The sequence below is a fragment of the Lolium rigidum genome, chromosome 1, assembly GCF_022539505.1.
Source record: "Lolium rigidum isolate FL_2022 chromosome 1, APGP_CSIRO_Lrig_0.1, whole genome shotgun sequence".
In the NCBI taxonomy this organism is placed as follows: Eukaryota; Viridiplantae; Streptophyta; class Magnoliopsida; order Poales; family Poaceae; genus Lolium; species Lolium rigidum.
Window position 1 is genome coordinate 22,747,885 of NC_061508.1, and position 22,782 is coordinate 22,770,666.

A 22,782-nucleotide genomic window follows, 5' to 3' on the forward strand; every position below is an offset into this window, starting at 1 on the left:
CATTGCATGGACACTCTCATAAGCAATTAACACGTTATCTGTAATCAAGCGGCCAGGCACAAAAGCACTTTGTTCTTCACCAATAACATCACCCAAAAAGATCCTGAGTCTGTTGGCAATACACTTAGCGCCTATTTTATATAAAACAGGGCATAAGGAAATTGGTCTGTATTGTGAGATACGTTGTGGATTTCGTACCTTCGGTATTAGAGTAATAGATGTGTCATTCATGCCGATAGGTAACATACCACCATTCAAAAAATCCACCACAGCTGGTACCACATCATTTTTCAATAAATCCCAATGTCTCTGAAAGAACCCAGCCGTAAAACCATCAACACCTGGCGCCTTAGAAGGAGCCATCTGGAATAAAGCATTTCTGACTTCATCCTCGGAAAAATCTGGCTGATGAGTTGGGAGGTTGTGTGCGGCACTGCAGGTGCCGGAGATCGAGATCATCGACATCGCGGAGAATGTGTGCAACCTCAAGAAGCAGGAGGCGGACTGGATGCTCCGGATCGACATCGTCGAGAAGGGCGATAAGCTCGAGGTAAAATTGAACTCTCTTGTCTTTGGCTGGAGTTGATGCGGATTCGTGCCGTGGAAATTGGAAATTGCTATCCTAAGGATGCTTGCTTGATAGATCTGCAAAGTGGAAATTGCTCAGTTGGGTGCGGCCACTGGCACATGCTGGGGAGGACCAGCTATGTACTGGTGCTGCACGTCCGGACGCCTGAAGATCTTAAATCCTCTTCGCTGCCAGTAAGTGCTATCCTAAGGATTCACAAATAATAAATAGAAAGAGAAGACAATTAACTGAACTATTAAAATGGAGCAGTAATCAAACACATTTTTAAACACTCTAAATGATAGTATTAACTTCAGCAGTTAATTTTCGCATGTTCCGTTTTCTTAAATATTTAAGTTAGCCAGGTTAGTGACTCTTTTAGATGATACGAATATGGCTACATATAGTCACTAAAAGGTTGTGTAATATTACTCCATGTCTTATATGGACAATACTACAGACAACATATGCAAACAATCTGTCTGTAACAAGTCTATTTCTAGCCAAAACTATATGTGAGTGTAAGTTACAACAACAAAATTACTGTCTATGAGCTGTCTGTAAGGCTACTCATAGTGGGAGTAACATAGGTAATAACATCACACACTTCAAAGTGTTTTGGTGACATGGCATGAGAATAAATGAAGAAAGTGGAAATTGCTCTAGTTGGCTGTGCCCACTGGCACTGGGGAGGACCAGCTATGTACTGGTGGTGCACATCCAGGCGTCTGAAGATCTTGAATCTTGTCAACGCCACTGAGTGCAAAGCCAAATCCCCCCGCAGAAAAAAGTGCAAAGCCAAATGATTCGCAAATAATAGCACTCACATTGAATTGTTAGTTTACTGGTGGGTCACAATAGAAAGATAAGGCAAGCAACTGAGCTATTCAAATGCAAATAAGCAGTAATCAAACAAATTAACAGTCTAAATGACAGTGTGAACTGGATCGTTTCACTTTAGCTTGTTCTTTTGTCTTACGTCAGTCATTTAAGTGACTATTTTAGATAATATACAGTGATGCGAAAGAAAGATAATGCCAAATGATTCGCAAATAATAAATAAAAAGAGAAGACAAGTAACTGAACTATTCAAATGAAAGTAAATAGTAATCAAAACATCTTTATGACAGTATAATAGTATATGATAGTATTAACTGGAGTGTTTCATTTTAGCATGTTATGCTTTCTTAAATCTGAAGTCAGCCATGTTAGAGACTCTTTTAGATAATACAAGTATAGCTAATTCAGTTTTTCCCTTGGATATGCTATTTGGATTTTCATTTCAAATAAAAGACATTTTCCATAGAGGCATGTACATTGGTTTAGACATGTGACTCTTCCATGTCATGTATACGCAATACTACAGACAACATATACAACAATCTGTCTGTAACATGTCTATTTGTAGCAATAACTATATGTGAGTACAAATTACAAACGCCATCCATACAACAACAAAATACTGTCTATAAGACTGTCTAAAACCTTACAGACAACCTCACTCTCTTCTCATTATCTTATTTCGAATCACCAAAACTACCTATAACCACTCCTTACAAAAGCTGAGTCAGCAGCATTGTACATGCCCTAAGTATAATTGGTTGAACCATTTCAGCTCAATATTGTTACATATCTACTTCTACTTGGCACATCTTTATATATAGTTTGTGATACTTGCAAAAGCGCACTGTTGTAATCGTATTCTAATACATCAAACTATTTTGCAGCTTGTGGACCAAGATGAGGAGGGACATTGCAATTCAGAATGCAAGACCATTGAGCGTGCATGCCAGGAGGTGAAGATCAATGCTTATCTAGTTTATTACTATGTGTTTGTACTATCTAGTACTTATGAACATACTAAGACTCTGGTTTCTTTGTAGGTCATAAACTTTCATGAATTCAGCATCACTGTTTAATAAATGATATAATTATTGTAGTCATCTGGAATGGATCATGGTTTATTTATGCTAGTATTCAAATTAGTTGAGGTTTTCTTTGCAGAATTTATTAAAGGTTCAGCAATAAGGTGGTATCGTTATTTCTATTATATTATTGAAGTTGTGTACTCAACTGAACAAAAAAAGTTTGCAGGTGATGGGTTATGCTGATACAGATGTTGCTGAATTTGTCTACACAAATAAGCCTTCAGTTGACGAGCTGATAAAGTTTGTCTGTAAAGATATTACCAAAGCATGTGCTGCGGCTCCACCACCAGTTCCAAAAGTAAGCAATTGCTATCTCTTTTCTGACCTCTTAAATATGTTATTATCTATAATATGTAGCAGGTACCTAGTAGTTCCACTTCAGTGTGAGCTAATCGAAAATTTAACCTCTTCTTACAAGCGTAGCAAGGAAATTTTATCAGATCAGTACCCCTTTCACAACTTTAAGCCCTGCCACAGAGTACTTGTTGTGTCGATGGTCAACCTGGAATTTTGCAAGATAGCTTCATCTTTGGGATACTTGCATTTAGTAAATAGCAGCAAAGTTTCATACAGGTTGGACATGGACATGGATATTATACGAGTTTTACTTGAGCTTTATCTGTTAGGCCTTGTTTGGTACTATTGTTTTAGTGGGGATTAGTGGGGATAATACTCTAGAGTATTGGGTAAATCACTTTTGTCACCCAATCCCCACAAAACCCCAACCCCAATCCACTAGGTAGGGGTAGAGTATTGGGGATTGAAAAAATTACACTAAAATTTGGGGAAAAGTGGGGATTAAAATCGCTCATACTCTAGCACCAAACATGTATCGGGGATAAGTGGGGATTTGAAGTTTGGAGCGGATTATCCCCGCTAATCCCCACTAAAACTCTAGTACCAAACAAGCCCTTAGGAGTATTTCACAGGCCCTTAGTTCAACATAGGTTTGTAGGCCTGTTTAATTTCATGATGGCTCACTTAATCCATGTTCAGTTAAATACTACCATTCCCTAAAAAAAAGTTAAATACTACCTCTGTCCATAAAAGGATGTCTTAGATTTGTCTAAACTTGGATGTATGTAGAAACTATTTAGTGCATAGATACATCCAAATTTAGACAAATCTAAGACATATTTTTATGGACGGAGGGAGTATATGGTATTAAGTTTGAAACACTACCTCCCATAAATCCATCTATTGATATGTGTACTTTGTAGTGAATTTATGTTTTTTCCTTAATTACATGTTGCAATATAAATACAAATGGTCTATAAAATAGACATAGACTAAAAGAAACCCTTCCTAGAAGTAAAATGAAAAAATAAAGGAGTTCAATAGCAAATTATGTCATGTAATCACGGCATGGTTTAGAACCTGAATATAATTCATGTTTTGATGTAATCAAGTACTTTACAGAATCACGGCATGGTTTAGAACCTGAATATAATTCATGTTTTGATGCTTTACTTGTGAAAATTAATTGATTGCTGCTAAGAAGCATCTGGATTTGAAGCTTTGGGGTACAAAATAATTGCATATGATTTCTGAATCACGTCAATCGTCAAAATCACAGGATCGGGTCCCTGGAGAGCCCTTTGCTGCGAAGCCATCAAAAGATGCTGAGATGGAGAAGATAATGAGATCAATGGAGGTAGATACTTCAGCTATGGTATATGTTACTTTATACAAGTATACATGTAGATTCAAATCTCATAATACAATATTGATGATAACAGGGCATCCCAGGAGCCCCGAACATGAAGATGTACTCTAGGGACGATCTGATGAAGAACAACTTTGGTGCTGATGAAGGCGGCGATGATGATGATGAGGATGATGAAGACGAGGAGGATAACTTCCCCAAGAACTTGGTAAATTTAGTAACTTCTCATCTAAATATGTTTATTTGAACTTTTGATGTTTAGTCACGTGTTCCTTGCAGGGAAAAGTTCTAAAAAATAAGGGTCCACAAAAGAAAGATTTGAAGCAACAGGTTGTGAAACAGATCCAGGATACCGGCAAAAAATTGAAGAGCCATGTGAGCAAGGTGTCAAAAGTGGTAAAGAAATGGTGGCAAGGGAAGAAGAAGCCCGCAAAGTCCGGCAAAACTGAGCTATGAAGACCACAATATTCCCAAATCGGTCCAGTAAATTGATGTCCCATCCAGAACGTTGGTAGAGAAAGAACTTCATGACATGTACGATGATTTTGAGAAGCTTTTAGTGTATACTAGTTGAGAAAGTAGACTCTGGAGTTGAAGCATGCTCATTCACGAGTAATAGTTAGATCATCGGCTGTCTTATGGCTTATGGAGTTGAAGTAGACAAGGTTGCTGAAGTCGCAGTTTGATTTTTTTTGTGTACGTGATATTGTAAATGAACGGCCATACCGTTAAGTTAGATCATCGGTTGTCTTATGGTTTCTGCCGCTCTAAGTTACTGAAAGTCTGAAATTGGCACATCAGACATATCACATAACCGAGCACACCAAATAAATATTGGAATCATTTTGTTTCCTAAACAGTTAGCTATAAACATCACGAGTACATGACCTCAGCTTGATTACCGCCAGTCTCGTGGAGCATATACGATCACCGTATCATACAGTGTTGAAATTGAATGTTCATTACAAGCTAAAGCTGGAGATTGTGTTATCGTGAAGTTGGTTGATTCAGTAGGAAGGTACCTTGCATGTGCTTGTCGTCGAAACAGTTGACGAAATAAAGCAAGCTGGTCATTAGCAACGTGTTTTGCTATTTCTCAGTCAACTGCCATTTTTTAAGTCTAAATCACTTTAAAAATGGTTTGAGTTGTATTTTTCTGCTAAAAAAAGTGTAATTGTACTTTTCTGCCGAAAATGTGCAGCTAAACCGAGTTGTACTTTTCTTTAAAAAAAATCTCAGTCAATTTAGATATAGACACACTCTTTTTAAAACGCAAGTTGATCATTTAATCATAACCCAGCCAAAGTCAAGTGTTTCTCGAGGAAATATATTCTAATTTGGCCACCACGATCACCCGCCAGAGGGAGCAAATGCGTTCAACTACTTTGGCGCATTTCCTTCAAGAACATGGTTAGCTTTAGCTATACATTCTCCAATTAACTGTACACCCTCTCCTACCGAGATCCTCGATCGATCTCGTCTTGCATTCGGAGCTCGGTCATGGAGGCAGTGGGCACGATCGTGAAGGTGGTGCAGGAGATCGTGAAGGCGGCGGAGACGGCTCGTCAGAACAGGAGAAGGTGTCTGGACCTCGCCGACCGCGCGCGCACCGTGGGCGACATCCTCCGGGAGGACCGCGGCTCCACCACCAGCAGGATCGCCGGCGGCGTTAGCAGGGCCGCGCTGGAGAGGCTAAAGGCCGCCCTAGACGACGCGCTTGAGCTCGTCGAGTCCCAGCGCCGCTCAGCTGGCTTGGGGATCCCCAAGCTGATCACCAGCGGCAGGACGGCCGCGAGGTTCCAGGACGTCGAGACCAGGATCACCGCCTGCGTCGTTGACCTCGGCCTCGCGGAGCAGATCGCAGCTAGCCGTCGTGACCACCGCGCCGACGCAGAAGCCGCGCCGGTGCACGAACCGCCGCCGCCGCAGCAGCAGCAGCATCAGGGTAAGGATGGGCCGTCCTTGCCACAGGGCTACCAAGCGCAGTCCGCGCCAGCGCCACCGCCGGTGAGCTTCTATGACCAGTACCTGCAGCAGGCGCAGCAGTCCTTGCTGCAGGCCTACCTACCGCAGTCCGCGCCACCGCCGGCGCCGGCGCAGCAGGGCAACGATGTGCTGCAAGCCTACCTAGCGCAGTCGGCGCAGCAGGGTAAGGACGCGCAGGCCTTCCTGCAGGAGTACCATGCGCAGTCAGCGCAGCGCGGCAAGGAGGCGCAGGCCTTCCTGCAGGTGTACCATGCGCAGCGCGAGCAGCTGGGTAAGGAGGCGCAGGCCTCCCTGCAGGAGTACCATGCGCAGTCGGCGCAGCGGGGGAAGGACGCGCAGGCCATGCTGCAGGGCTACCTTGCGCAGTCGGCGTCGTCGCAGCAGCAGGGTCAGGATGTGCAGTCCTTGCTCAAGGGCTATGGCTACTTTGCGATGTGATCAAATCAACCTAGCTGCCGATACAAGGCGATACGTCGTGGCGGCGATCGATCTCACCGGCACCGAGGCGAGCTGGCATGGATCGGAGGTACGGGTGATCATGGTTTCCTGCAACAAATAATTTCCCAACAAAACATCCTATTGTCTGCTGACTCTGGTCTTGGCTGATTATGGTGTTAAGCTGGATGCCATGTTTTCTTTTTTCCCATTTTAACGGAAATGTGCATGTGATTGTTGAATGGTATAACTGGATTATGCCTTTTTCGGACATTTGCAGTGCACGAAGCTTATCGTGGTATTCCCTCCGTCCCAAAATGTAAAGCGTCTAAGGATTAGTCAAAAGTTAATGTTTTTTTAAGTTTGACCAAGTTTATACACAAAAATAATCATTTACAGTATTAAATCAACATGAATAATTTACCATAAAGTATATTTTCTTAATATGTCCTTTGACTAATCCTTAGATGCCTTACATTTTGGGATAGAGGGAGTATCAGAACATAAAGCCTCGAGTTCGACTCTTGACTTTCGCAATTTCTTCTAAAATTGTTATGGCTCCCGCAGTGTCTACGTATCTGAATCTTGAGTCACTGAGTGAGGGCGCCTAAGTGTATAAGCCATTTCCATCAGCTTAAACTTGACATTGAAAATTATACAATAGTTGATCTGTATTTTAGGATTGTGCAGACTAACAGAGTGCTTGTAGAGAACCAATGCAATCGCTTTTGGGACCTGGAAAATCTGCAAGTTCTTTGATGATGTAGACCAAGAGATTGTATATTGTTTGTAATTTCTATGGCCCTCCAAAGGATTATCCAAAGGAATAGCGTCATTCTAGGAGATCATTAGCGATTCCAGATTTTCTAGACTTTGAATTTTCTCACCCAGGGGACATTGTTCCCTGCACAAATGCAAAAAAAAAAAAACACTTCTAGGTTACTTTAGTAAGAGTTTACTCAGTTGTTGTCGAAATAATTGGTCGTTTTCACTACTCACCACACCATGCTATGAATGGTGACTAGGTTATCCTAGTAGCACATAATTATGTTGTTTATAAGAAGCGATTGCGAATTAATTAGTCACATTATCAAGTTATCTGTGAAACAACTAACATGTTGTTTATAAAGCACTCACCAAATTATCCATTGGCTAGCAAACGACGGATTAACTACACAAAGTTATCAAGTTATCTATGTGCTTTGTAAAACAATTATCATACTCCCTCCATTTCTAGATATAGGGTGTATAGTTTTTGGCACAGAAATTAAGAAATGCACATTGAGGGCAAGTTACACAAATTTTGGGCAAGATTATCCTTGAGTTATTGCTTTGAGAAAATATAGGAGTTTGCATGAGCTAAGAAAATGAAATCGATTCCGTAAAAAAAAATATCCAAGTGAGTGATTCTACCCAATACACCTTATATTTTAGAGCTTTTTCGGAAAAATCATACACCTTAGATCAAGGAACGGAGGGAGTATTAATTAGCCATAACTACCAGATAAATTAGTCATAGTTGCAAGCTAAAAATATCTAAGTAACAATTACCACGTTCTTTGAATAGAAAATTACCAAAATAATTACCCCGATTGTCAAATTTATTATCCAGAATTCTAGAACTAATTAGCTAGAATTACCAAATTTTGAGTTATCAACAAACAATTACCAACATAGGCAGACTCACGTTCTCTAGCAGGATAGCCCAGCACGACGGTAGTAGAGGTGGTGAGGTAGACTGCAGTGACACGGCGTTTCCTTCTATGGATGTGTGTCTGCCACCTCGTCGACGTTGTTGCCATGTCGATCAGCTTCGCATATGCCCAAGTGCATCATCACCATGAGCACTGCCACCCCTCCATGGCATCCCCACCCTCAAGCCGGTTGTGGCCCAAGATGTCATGGCATCTCCCGGCATGCGGCGGCTACCATCGACCTCAATGCAGCTTGAGGTAGCACCTAGGGTGTGGGGCGGCTATCTGCCCCAGCATTGTCCTCGGAGGTGACTTCATGTGCCCTGATATCTTACGACATGGCGGCTCCAGCAGCCCTCAGGCTATAGCCTCACGTAACATCAGCGACGCAACAACCGGAGGCACCCAGCGGGGTCTGATGCATGTAGAAGCATCTATCATCTTTTTAGTTTATTGTTTCATGCATATTCCATCATAATTGATTCATATAAGTGGTTATAATTATGTTCTAGAATGATTTGGGGATTTTACTAAAAGACCCTTTTTATTTGTACTATAACTTTACACCAAGAAAATCTTGTTTTGCATATTTTTAACTTATAAAAACCTTCGCAAACTCAACTTGACCTGAGATTTTTTCCATGCAAGTTCTTTTATGGAAGAAGAAGAAGGCTGGAGAACCTAGACCTCACCTGGACCTGAGGGAGGCCTAAGATGGGGCCCACCACATGGCCTGATACCCTATCCGCATGAGTGGGGCCCATATCCCCCTCGAAGCTCTGTTGCCATTGATCTTTACGCTCCTAGAATCGTCTTGACCTGAAAACAACTATATATACTACCTTGATATCGCGATCTCGTAGTACGACGCATCACGCGCGGAGGCGGAAACACGAAACAAAGGAGTTCATGCGAAGATTGGACGGGGAACACCCTCCAATGTTGCTGGATCACATCTCCAACATGTGCAACAACATCTCATTCATTACCATGATGAAGAGGGAGTAGTCCGCCCCTGGATTATGGGTTTGTGGAAGTATCTTATTCTGTCTCTTTCTCATGCTATCAGTGTTCTAGTGCAATATGAGCTGCCTAATTGTATTCCAAGGTTGAACTTCTTTGAAGTTATTTTGATGAGATGAGTAGTTGAGATAGCAATTTTCGAATTGTGTTTGATGTATAAGTAGATGTATATTATGTATCTGTTCTTAATTACTTGATCTGATTCAACTAGTATAATAGAGCATGAAAGGGAGAATATATGTATTAGTTGGAGTAACATGGTAGTATGAAACTGAATAGTGATAGGAACTAGGAAGTTGGGGTCCTACTATGGTTTTTTACTTTTCTGTTGTTACCTCAGTAAGGATAAATGAATGCATGTACTATAATTTCCTAGTGACAAACTTAGGTGATTCGTATATCTTTTGAAAGGTAGTATATTTAACAATCAACATCATATCATAAAAGAAAAGGAAATACTCTATTTATCTTATATCTAGTTTGTGGAGGGTTCCCTACTAGAGGGGTATTAGTGGGATGTTGCATCATCTCAACCATATGTTGTGATTTCATATGAATACTTATCAAATACTTTATAAAGTTACATCAATATTATGCCTTCTTTGAAGCTATTTTGATTTCACCATGTTTATGAGAGAGTAGGCAAGTGAAACTATGAACCTTGGTCCGTTTTCTATCATAAAAACACCTTTTACTTGCATTTATACAAAAACACAAAAACAAAAACAAAAACTATTTCCAGCACTCATTTAATCCAAAAATACAAAAACATCTACCAGAAAGGGTGCAGTGTTTGAGTTTCAGAAGACAGACAATGGGCCGAGAGAGAAAGGGTGCGGTGTTTCAGGGCTGGAAAGATAAGGTGGTAGGGAGGATAAGATGGAAAGAGAGGAGTTAGATGCACGATTCCTAGCGAATCACACGGACACGCACGCGGCGGCATGGAGAAACGCGGCATGTGGCACCTCTGCGTACACGGTACACTCTCCTTAGTGTACGTTGGTTTCCGCGAAAATCAAGCCTCGCCAAGTTTGACTAAGTTTGTATAGAAAAATATTTATATCTAATGTATATATTTATGATGAATATGATGGTATTGACGTGGATTTAAGATGTTCATATAATTGATATATAACTTATACATATGCATGTATTTCGAATATATAGTGCAAACTATGGGTTCAATTGTATTTTTTTCACCAAACTTGGTTTAGAGTATCTTAGATATAGTGTATGAACGTATATACTTAAACTGATAAAGTATCATATATACTTCGACGTGACCTCAGCTTGAGCACCGTGATTCCCGCGGAGCATATTGACAGTGTGAACGTTGGCTAATAAAGAGCTAAGCTGTGGATTTTCCGTTGATTGAGTAGGAAGGTACCTGAATACCTACCTCATGAGTCATGTGGTAGCCTAGTCGTCGAAACAATTGACGAAATAACGCAAGTGGGTCATTAACAAGGTTTTTTAACGCCAGTCCTAGTCAATTGTTTCTCGAGGTTATTGCCCAGTGGGTGAGCCGTAGCCTTCGAGTGAAAGGCTGGTTCACACGATTTGAACCACTCTGACTCGCTCGACCCCGTGGCACCAGATGGCCGGCGCTCTACATAAGTGGCGTGGGACTCACAACTGGTACAGTAAGTTGTTCAAGGTCAACCATGGAGGTAGTAAGCATGATCCTGACTGTGGCGCAGAAAATCGTGATGGCGGCGGAGACGGCCCGCCAGAACAAGGACAAGTGCCTGGAGCTTGCCGAACGCGCAGGCGTCATCAGCGAAATCCTCCGCGCAGACCGTGACGCCACTCTGCATGCGGCCGGCGGTGGCGCTCCCACGGCGGCTCCACCGCCGGGGCCCCTCTCAGACACGGCGCGGATAAGGAATCCTCCGCTGGAGAGGCTGCATGCCGCCCTAGACGAGGCGCTCAAGCTCGTCGAGTCCTGCCGCCGCTGCTGGTTGATCTCCATCCTCTGCAGCGGCAGGACTGCCACGAGGTTCCAGGACGTCGACCGGACGATCACCAACTGCCTCACGGACCTTCACCTCGCTGAGCGGGTCGCCGATCGCCTTCGTGCTCGCCGCGCCAACAGTACAAGAACAGGGTCGGTACACTGTGCTTCCTCTTACTCCAATACAGATCACGTATTCATACGTACTGACATTAGATAACCTCAAATGGGTAGGGAGGCGGCCATCACCGCGCCGCCACCACACCAGCACCAGGTTTCGCAGGCCGTGCATCGTCGGATGCCGTCGCAGGAGGTACAGGCCACGCCTCGGCCATCGGCTCACCTTGGCCTGCCGGAGGCCTTGCGCCGGCTCAGCATGGAGCAGTCCGCGCCGCCACCGCCGCCCGGATTGCCACCACACCAGCACCAGGTTGCGCAGGCCGTGCCTCGTCGGATGCCGTCGCAGGAGGTACAGGCCACGCCTCGGCCGTCGGCTCACCCTGGCCTGGCGGGGGCCTTGCGCCGGCTCAGCATGGAGCAGTCCGCGCCGTCGCGGTCGACATAATACGTCACGTAGCAGATCGAGCTGCTACGACGGGATTATCCAAATGAGGGAGTGCTTGTAGAAAGCAAGTGCGTCGCGACGGTTGCTTCCAGGAAACTTTGTTTGGCCGTACGTGTTGTATTGTTTGTATCTACAGTTTGTGATACCTTCTCCAATCCATGGTTGTTTCGATCGGTGCCTTTGTTGGAAACTTGGAATAGCGGAGCCACGACTCCAACCTTGTGTAGTTAAATAAAAAAAAAATGGAAACACAGTGTAAACGTATATGCTCACATACACGCGCATGTACTCACCTCTATGAACGCACACACGTACATCCTACCCCTATGAGCACCTCCGAAAGACTGAGCCGGCGGATTGAATCTTAAAATTGATAAAATCACCACAGACGTCTCGCTGTCGACGGGAACATCGCCTCCCACTCAGTGGCGTAGCCACACTTGAGCTGTGTAGTCATCTGACTACACAGTTTTTTGACGGTACAAGCTAAAATTCTGTAAAAATTTATTAAAAATTTATACAAATAGATGTATTTAACTACACAACATTAATTCGACAACACAAGGTTGCCGTCCTGGCTCCGCCACTGCTCCCACTGAATGAATATTCCGCCTTTATAAGACACACAGATGTCAAACCTGGGGTTTGGCTGAGGGTACCACCACCTCCTAACCACCCAACCGCAGGTTGGTTCTCAATCAAACGAAAATTATGTAGTCAAATATAGCTATTTTACAATTTTTTAATAATATTTTACATGATTATTGTAGGATTGATCAAAAAATTGTGCAGTCAATTGACTACACAACTCATACGTGGGTCCGTCTGTTGCAAAAGCAAGCTATTGATGGATCTCTGGGGTGGTGCTGGACGTAGGCCTTATAATCTGGTTCTGGGTGTTTGTGATATGTTAGGCTGGTCATAGTGCATAGTAACTTCAACTAGTAACATACATATAATACTAGTTTGTGTTACTACCTTTATAATGTACTAGGACAAATGCCCGTGCGTTGCAATGGGATAAAATCAACACCGTAGAGATGCCAAACGCACCTTGCGGCAGGGGCCGCCAATCCATTCCGACAATCTCGGGCGGTGTCAAGCAACCACAAGTAGTCTCTCCTGCTGTACAATTTGATAAACTACACATGTACTAACAGTACATGACCAGGAAGTACACAACCATGAGACAAAACATATATCAATTTAAAGCCATCCCTTAATCCAACAACGTCAACCAAAAAGGCTGCACAATTTTATATCTATCTACATCTAATTCTAAAATTTACATCATATATTTTCGTTTCTTATTTTTCCTTGAAACTTTGCAAATAATTCAGGAGCAATGGCTATGACAAACTGCAACGTAATAAGAGCCAGTAGTGCAGCCCTTACGAACCATTGCCTAGTTTCTCCACATTGATCTCGTCCCAAAGCAGACTTCACCTTGAAGCAATTGTTAGTCCACTATAATGTGTGCAGCTTGAGGAATGGCACAAACCGCTTAATCTCGGCTAGAAGGGTCGGAAATATGTCACGAGACACCACTGAAGGCTTCTTCAGCTCCTAGGTTGCTCACGATCATCCTGAAACCCATATTCCCAGCAAACCACCTCATATCCAAGAACCACTTTTAGCAACTGCATCATCAATACAGAGTTTCAGATAAGGGTGCTCACTAACCTTGAATGTGCTGTGCAGTGCGATATCTAATATTCATCGGTTATATCTAATATCTGAACTTGCATTGGATCTCAGCTTGGATCTATGTATTTTAGAATTTTACCACTTTCACTAAGCTATACATTGCATAAGCACATTATTTGTATGGCTGAGTTGTACATTAAATTTGAAATACTCCCACTGTAACATGGAAAACTGGGAACGTTGCATAACTGGCACATTTATTCCTAACAGAAGTCCAGAAACAACAAGCAATAATTTTTATGTTCACAAAGATCACTCGATACACGAAGTGTTACAATTGTTAGTCAAATAAATGAAACCCTAATAATGTATCTCTCATGTAAAAAAGTACCATATTTCTCCACAAGATTCCATAAATGTAGCTTCATTTTCCAACTTCTCAATCTTGTGAACCACTTGTAAAGCATGGAAAACAAGCTAAGCTATTCTTAGCATTGGCAGTAATGATATGTCAGGAAAGGCGTTTATAGGAGGTTCCACAAGAAAGCTTTTCATATTGCAATGAACATGGGAGGAACATGAAAGAAAATTTTGTATTTTTTGGCCAAACCTGCTATGCAAGAATAATCTCTGATTAGACCACCAGCAGCTACCATATCATCAGTGTACACCCTATTCTAAACCAAAGATCATGCAAAATTTCATAGGGGGAAATCGATGTACTAACATTGTGTATATACATATGGCATGGAGATACAACGGAGAATAAGCATGTATGAGCATCCAAGATTACCTTGCACCTCAAAGCAATTTTGTACAGCCTCCATCCTAGCTTCCATCTACTCAACACAAAATAGCATATCACGTTGACCCAAAATCCCTGTTGAGTTCCTATCGGGCTCACACTGCAACCAAGGGGCGAGAGGGCCACGGAGCGAGGATAGCGCAAGGATGACAAAATGTCCGCCATGGGAGAAGTTGTCTGTAGAAGGCGAATGCTGCACCCTTGTTGATTCCGTCAGCTGCGTAATGTCAGGGCTCCTCATTAGCTGGAAACATTGCTACATCCAATGGAGATTATTTGCTAGAAAGTTAAGTATTGGACGACAGTTTTTTTTTGTACGAACATGTTAGCATCATGGTTTTAAAGGCGTCGCCTAAGCGACGCTTAAGCGTTCGAGCATTCCAGGAGGGCAAGGCGTCGACGTCGCCTTTGTTTTCTGCCCAAGGCGTCCAAAGACGTCTCTAAGGCGTCCAAAGGCGTCACCTAGGCGCGAAATCGCCGCCTTGCAAGAATGCGGACGCCTACGTTACGTGCGCGGGAAACTTTGGGCTGGCGGGAGGGGAAAACAGAAATGGCGGGCTGGGAGGGAAATTGAGGGCCATCTATAGGGGAAAGAGAGGGAAGAGAGAGAGGGGGGCTCCTCTCACGCGACCTCCCCAACTCTAGCCGGATCAGCTCGCTGCTCCTTCATCCGCCGGCCTCCCCGGCTCCGGCCAAGCTTCTGGCGACTCCTCCCACTTGTGCATCCCTCTCCCAGAGGGGAAACAATGTACAGCTTCCATGACAGCTTCTCTTGGTGCCTTGGTGTTGTCTGGTGTGTGTATGTGATGCACTTCTTCTTGCTTGCTTTGCCTCTGCTTGCCTCTGCTCATCCTATCTAGCTGATGCTTTGCTTCCAGCAAGGCAGCCTCAAAGCCGTCGCCTTGCAATGCGCCTTGAGCGCCTAGGCGTTGAGGCGCCCCCCATCGCCTTGGGACGCCTTGGCGCCTTTAAAACCATGGTTAGCATTTCATTCATGGATGTGATATTATGAATGACAAGAATTGTATGGTAGTGGAAAGCATGGATTATCAGTGCACAAATTTAACTCATTATTCTAAACAAGCATTCGATTAAATGGGTTTGAATAGATTAGATTATAGAAAGGTAAAAAATACCATATGATTTAACTTGACCCGGTTGCATGATATCGTTGACGAACAATGAAAAAGACTAAAGATTAACCACATACTTCTGCTGCGTGCTCCTGGCCATCTGGGAGCACCATGCAGGCGCGGTCCAACAACAATTCTGTCGTGGTGGTGTCCGCCGTGTCAGCCCCGCAACACGCTGGCACACAGGCCAAGCTCCGCTATGGTGTTGCACCGCAACAACGGAACACCTGCACGCAGTCACCTTCCTTGTACTTTTTAATTCATATTAGCACTAATTTAATAACCAAGGAAATCAATCAAATATCACACAAACCGACGAGCATTTTTTATTCCAAATTCAAAAAAAAGTAATTTGTTATCGTAAATGGCAACACTAAGTGCAACAACATAAAGTGCAGAGAACCTATCAAGTGTCAACGTCAAAATTCCCCGAAGGCTGAAATGGACATTGGAATCGTTTCTCATCTTCCAACTGCCTTCTTGGGCATGATTAGATCTGTATAACAATTTAATACAAAAAAGAGACCAACATCAGATTAACTCATTATCTACCCACTCTAGGATATTAACTCTAGGATCTGAACCAAGTGATAGTGTTGCAGTCCATGTAATTTTTTTTAATAAACCAACACCAGTGTTTCGATTGGCATCTGCATTGTCACCATCATAGTAATTCTATTTTTTCTATGCAGTTAAACCAATGTTGTACCTGATTGTCAATATGAATTTATGATAATGGGGTCTGCTCATTTCCTCACAGCCTCTTGATGCAAAAAAAAAAATATGCAGAAATGAGCAAGTGTAGTTTGACGAGATAGCCAATTCAATCGACATGAGCAAGTGCAGAAATGCTAGCTTAATCAACTCGAACGGAACACATTGCTAGAAAAAGTAAAATATAGAAATAAGCAATCAACCAAGGAATAAGGAGTCAACTTTGTTGATATGTCTTGACAGTGACACAATCTTCCGCCAAGAGTACGCCACGACTTATCAGGTCCAAATTCAAATGTGTGCAGAGTTATCCAGCCCCTGCCCCTGCCTGGAACCATTCAATCCTTTTATTAAACAGTAGTATCCTTAAATCATCACGTTCACAAGGAGAACTGGAGAAGCAGAAAATCATTTTGTACCACACACGCTATCTCTATAAAAAAAAATTGTGACCGATTTGCTCTTAGAAGAACTAAGGAATGGAAATGAGGAAACAATACTCACGACTTGCAGCCACCTTTGGCAATTCAAAATGAAGTTCTCCTTAAATGACATGAGGAGTCAAACAATAAAATGATTGAGAATAGACCATGAGCTAAGATGAATTCTCTAAAAGCTTGGTGATTCTTGTAGTTCTTCCATAATATATAACACATCTATCTGCTTCGTATTAGGCATGCCAGAATATATGTTAATACATTTCATTTTTAGCAACATACAACCGCAAAATAATTCATGTACTGAGAATTGGACAATCTGACAACATTTGTCGATCATCCCGGCATTACTAACCAGGCTACATTTTTAGTTAAATAAACAATAGGAGTATAAATAATATATTGTACAGTACAACTTTTATGGAAGGCAAACATTGTCTTTTAACTTAATTAACCAATTGCATTCATCCAACATACTAATGCTCGCAATTGAAGAATGGATCCCTTCCAAGAAAGAACAGAAAAATTATTTACCTTACAAGGATTGCTTGAATACAATTAGTCTCCAGCTGGTGCTCGTTTACAACGATCAGCTACACAATGTAATAGACATCACAACCTCAGAGAAGCGCCTGCCCAAACTGATGCTCACTTGGCTGTATGAATGCTATGGGATAGTGGGTGTGTTCTTAAGTCTAATTTTCTACAGAGCAAGCTTGGCACGTGCCTCTTGATCGTACGAAATCTCAACTTTGAGTTTGCCGTGGTAAGCAGTTTATACCTACAGGTACAAACGTGAAATCTGTTATTCTTTTCTCAGTCGTACGCATAACTTTATACTGGCCTCTTCTAAGAAAGGGTCCTGACTTGTCACCCTGAATAAATTTAGTTAAGCCTAAGTGCGAGCTAGAGTTATGGTAACATTTCTTAGTGAAAGAAAAATTTGCAATGTTTGCTATCTTTACTCCCTCCATTTGCTGAATCAACTACTGTCGACTTCTTCAATTGAGGCTTTGCTACTGAAATAAAATGCTAACTTTCTTCCATGGACTGGGAACAAGAGCAAAGTCAGTCATACTCTGATCCCTATGTGAAGAAAACTAACATTGACCAGAAATACAGTAACACCAGTCAGATCTAAGTACAACAAACACTCCTGGCATGTCTTCATCTGCTCTATGCAATATCATTAACAACATACACTTTCAAAGATATTATACATACTACAAATCAAAATATGAACTTTCTAATGTACAAGTGTTGGTACGTATTATCTGGATGCAGTAATGTATCTGCGCTTCCAAAGCCCATGTGAGTGTAGACCGGAGTGGAACTGTTGACTTTAAGTTTAGCAGGTCAAACTGCATTACTATATATGAGAATTCTAAATGCATAATCTGGCCGTGCTCACATTTTTTAACACATGTAGAACTCTATAAAATCCATGACCACCCACCCTCCACCTACTCTAGCCCTCTAAAGTCTAGAGTAAAATGGCAGACGTGATATGCTCACATCTGGAACATAATCCTTAAATCCAAAATTTTGATATCTAATTCAGTGTTATTAAATCTCATTCAGCATTCTTGCGACTCCAGTACAAGCATTTCGAATTTTACTGCACACAATCTGATCTTTTAAGGTAGGCCCAATGTTTATACTGAGCTCTTGGCTCTTAACGGGAATTCAACAATCACCTAAAGTTATACTGACTTATCTACCTTGAGCTCTAAGCTGGGGTTCAGACTAACGTATTATATTGAATATGACTATGGGAAAGCAATATTCAGAACTACTAACTGTAAAGCAAAGGCAACTTATAAGATTTTCAGATATTTTGACAATACAAAATGAATACAGGCACGCACCATTATCATCTTCCTTGGGGGGCTATGCACCATTGTATACTTCGATTCTTCCTACATCTGAAAATGACACGAGGCCGGCCGACCGGCCGGCCGCGGGAGTTGAAGCAGACAACAAGATGAGGTCGCCCTGCCCTTAGGCCCCCTTGCGCGCCTGTAGACGCCGGCCTGCCGTTAGCCGCCGCCACGCCTTTGTATCCATGCTCCCCTCCTTTACTTTCCGGCCTCAACCCGTGTTGCCACATGCCAGATCTAGCGAGGTGCGGCACCTCTGCCGTCCACCGCTCAGTCTATCGTTGAGGAAGCAAAGAGGTGGAGACTTCCTTTGAGGTTGTATGCGGAGGTACGGAGACGGCGCCTGGATGAAGACGAAGGGCACGATCGTTGGCCGAATACGACCTCCATCTGCTATGCCCTGACCTTCCGATACAACATCAAGAGGAATGGCAAGACGGGGGTTCCTTTACTCCAGCCGAAGGAGGTAGGCGGCGCCGCCTGCCGAAGATCGATCGAGTGGCGGTGGGGAAAACCTAGAGGCGATTATGTTCGTTGTTTGCTCGTTATTAGGGGGGAGAGAAAGAAACGATAACCGAGCCTGTGAAATTGGGCCAGACCCATAAAAGCCGAGGCAATTGACGAAGCGGGACGAACGACGGCGAGGTGGGCGACGAAAGGCACAAGCTGACAACAAAAGGGAAGTTGTAGTGGCAGAATAGGGAACACCTTCGTTCTTTTTAAGTAGTGTAGATAGATGTAGATAGTAATATTAAGTTACTATCATAGATGACTCCATTAACTAGTTTGTAGACTCGTTGTGTTTTGAAAAGAACCATTTTTGGTAAAGTGGTTCGGCGAATGCCTGCGTCTGCTCTCCTCCCGGATACTATCACAGTACTGTCGACGACGAGCCTTGTCGAGGTGATGCAGAGACTTCAAATCTACAAAGTCACGCCAGTCCAGCACCCCTGCCACGTGCGTCGGACCGTCCAAAAAATCAGTCTTGTGTCTAATCTAGCTTTTGGTTTAGTCTATTTTAACTTGTCTCGATACCTTTATATATTAGGCCAGGTTATAAGAGTTCGACTCCAACACGTAACCGTATGTTAATTACGAGTTCAAATGCAATACTACCCGTACACATATTTGACACATATTTCAACATGATATATATCACTTTTTACGAATCAAATTAAGAAGCATTTTTGCATCAGTGTCCTCCTCTTCAAACTTTAACCCTTGTGAACGGTCAAAATCTGTTGATATCCTTTCATGGACCAACTTATTTCTTCCGTTTTAGTGGTGGGAGAAGAGAGAGGAGACACCTGAGCATACCTCATCAAGAACCGCAACCACGGGAGGAGGAATGGAGAACTAGACGAGGCGGTGTAAGGATACTAAGGACATCTTCAACCGGACGACGCATTTTGGACGCCCAAAAGTGATCGCGAGCGTTGCCGGCGTCGTCCTTGAGCGTCTCGAAGGAATCGACTTTAGCTCTCTGCTCCGCCGCCCTCTCCTCCGGGGTAGGCGCATCAGGGTCGTCGGAAGACCAAGATATGTTGGAGTCGGAGTCCTCTGCGGCAGCGACGGCCGCCATCCTTCGTTGTTCCAGCTCGCGTCGACCGTCGCATGGGACGCCCGCTCCTCCTCTACTTCTGTAATATCCCAGGTAATGGGGTTACAGAAATAGAGGAAACAGATGTGTGCATTGCATTCATGCATAGAAAATCTGGGGAATTTTCGCGCTTTAAAGTAAAACAGTCACAGTAACTGAAGTTTCACTTGACCTTGGTGGAATTGAAGTAGCTCATCAAGTCAAGCGCTATAAACCTCAATGTGACTTTGTTAAAACATTGTTTTGGGTAGAGATAATTTGATCTAAGGGGTTAGATCAAATGGAATTAAAATCAACACAACAACACTAGAATCAATGATCAAATGTTTGATCTCATAAAAGATCATAATATGGAATTCCCTGACATAACATTTGAACATCTATTTAACCATAAATCAAGTAACAATATAATGGAGAACTATTCTAGACTTATCTTTTCCATGTCTTAAACTAACTCATGATCCTACCATGCACCTCATGGTATTCATTTTGCTTCATCCCTGGAAACATGACAAGAAGATCAACCCTATAAATATATATCTTTCTATTCCAAGATATTTATTCAAACCATCATCTTTAAGAGAAACCTTAGGATATTATTCAATACCTTCCCTAGAGAGAGAAACCATTTTTGTTAACCATAGATATTGGTGACCACATAATTATCCTTGGAGAATAACCTTAAGTTAGTATTGAAGTCCTTCCCAAGTAAGGGAGCCCATTCATATCAATTCTAGCTTTACCTATTAATGAATAAAAGACAATCTTTGAACTTAAGTATTGGGTTGTAAACCATTTCACCTTGGAGTGGTGAGATAACCAAATACCAAGTGAAATAAGACTATATCCATGACTTAGTGAAATAAGGAGTGGAATAATCCAACTAAGATAGACAATTAAATCTTTAGCCTAGCAAACTAAATAAATATTAGGAGTACACCATAAACCCTAGAATAAACCATTCCTGTATGAGAGAACTCAAGCTATAGAGTTACACTCAAGATAGATGAGGCAACACCTGAAATAAAGGGAGAGAACTATTCTTTAACCAGATGATCCTAAACCCTAAGAGCTTAAGTAAATGATATCAAGAACAAGTTGATCATGCCTAAACCATGATCATGCTCTTGAGGTATGTGAGGATAAGTTAAACCCTAATAGGATTAGTAGATATCATTCACCTCATGAAATTATAGGAAGGTAACTAGTAAACAAACCCTAGGCTTATATCCCAACCAATAATTGTAAATCAATTGGTGATAATAAGTGGAATCTTACCACATCTATTTTCTCATTCATTCATCAATTAATGAACCTAAGGGAACCTTAGAGTTAAACACTATACTTCATATGGTGAGAAACCATATATCTATATGACCAAAGTTAACTATAAAAAGAACTATACCCAATGTAGTTACTTCAATAATAAATTGAGGTTAATAATATGAAGCCAATTGGTAGAAGATAAAACTAATTCTCAATATCTTAGTAACTTGAGGAGAACATAAAATGTTAAGTAAACAACCACCTTAGCTTGGTTAAGGGAGATTAAACCTATCACATGCAATATGGTGTCATCTCAACTCTACAAACCTGAATTAAACCTCAACCTTAGTTTGTGTATCACTTGGGTGATCACAAATAAAACCTAAACCACAATTAAGATTCAAACCATGTGTCATTAGGTAAATAGCATTAGAACCCTAGATTTGCACATCAAATTAATCTTATGCTTCAATTCTTGAACATAAGCAAAACCTTGTGCTACATTATATGGTTAAACCCATAAGTGTAGTGATCAACTAATTATCTTTATAACCAAGATCAACCATGATGGGACAATATCTACATTAGACATTTCCAAAGGTAATAAGAGTGTTAACCTTAATAAGGGGTTATACTAGAAATGATAAAACCCTATTAAATATTAGCTCACATAAAATCCTATGCAAGTGACAAAATCCTCAAAATAGAAACCAAGCCCTAATAACAATCTCTGTAACACTTTGAGTTCACAGTATCAACTTTAATCATTCCAAAGGATTGAATTCATAAGAAAAAGGAAAGTAAAATGAGAATATAAACTCATGTTTAATTGCTATTTTAAATAAGCCAACAAGTATGAAATGTAATCAGATATAAACTACTCATTATAATAGAAAGAATGATGTAATAATCATTGTTCTGCAACTTGATGAAATTAACCTAGTTTAGAAGCCTGCAAAAATAACAAAGTTTGAAATTGAATTCAAATAAGCAAAACTAAAAGGTGAAAAAGAAAACAGAAAAGAAAATAAGAGAGAGGGGGAGGCTTACCTCTCGGGCCACACCAGCCCAAGCGGCCCCTGTAGCACAGCCCAGCACCACGGCCCAAACACCAGCCCAACTAAAGCCCACCATACCCTTTCGTCAAAATAACGACGAGGAGATCATCCTCATCCTCCCCGTGTGCTGGTGGCCACCGCGACGTCGTGCTCCTCTTCTCCTCCCTCGCTGTCGACCTCTCCTTCACCGGCAGTGTGACGAGGCATGCTCCAAAGCTCCGTATAAATACCGCGACGAACCCTAGCTGCTTGATACGTCTCCAACGTATCGATAATTTCTTGTGTTCCATGCCACATTATTGATGTTATCTACATGTTTTATGCACACTTTATGTCATATTCGTGCATTTTCTGGAACTAACCTATTAACAAGATGCCGAAGTGCCGATTGCTTGTTTTCATGCTGTTTTTGGTTTCAGAAAT

General features: G+C 42.0%; 1 protein-coding gene across 1 annotated transcript; it reads left to right on the top strand.

The window, feature by feature from the left end:
- Positions 1-303: 303 nt before the first annotated feature.
- On the top strand, positions 304-4,873 carry LOC124705322 (nucleophosmin-like). The gene is made up of 7 exons (XM_047237063.1): positions 304-325; positions 414-550; positions 2,296-2,364; positions 2,663-2,794; positions 4,073-4,150; positions 4,236-4,370; positions 4,442-4,873. Exons 1-7 carry the CDS (start codon positions 304-306, stop codon positions 4,616-4,618), a joined length of 750 nt encoding a protein of 249 aa, XP_047093019.1. The 3' UTR covers positions 4,619-4,873.
- The last annotated feature ends 17,909 nt before the right edge of the window (positions 4,874-22,782 follow it).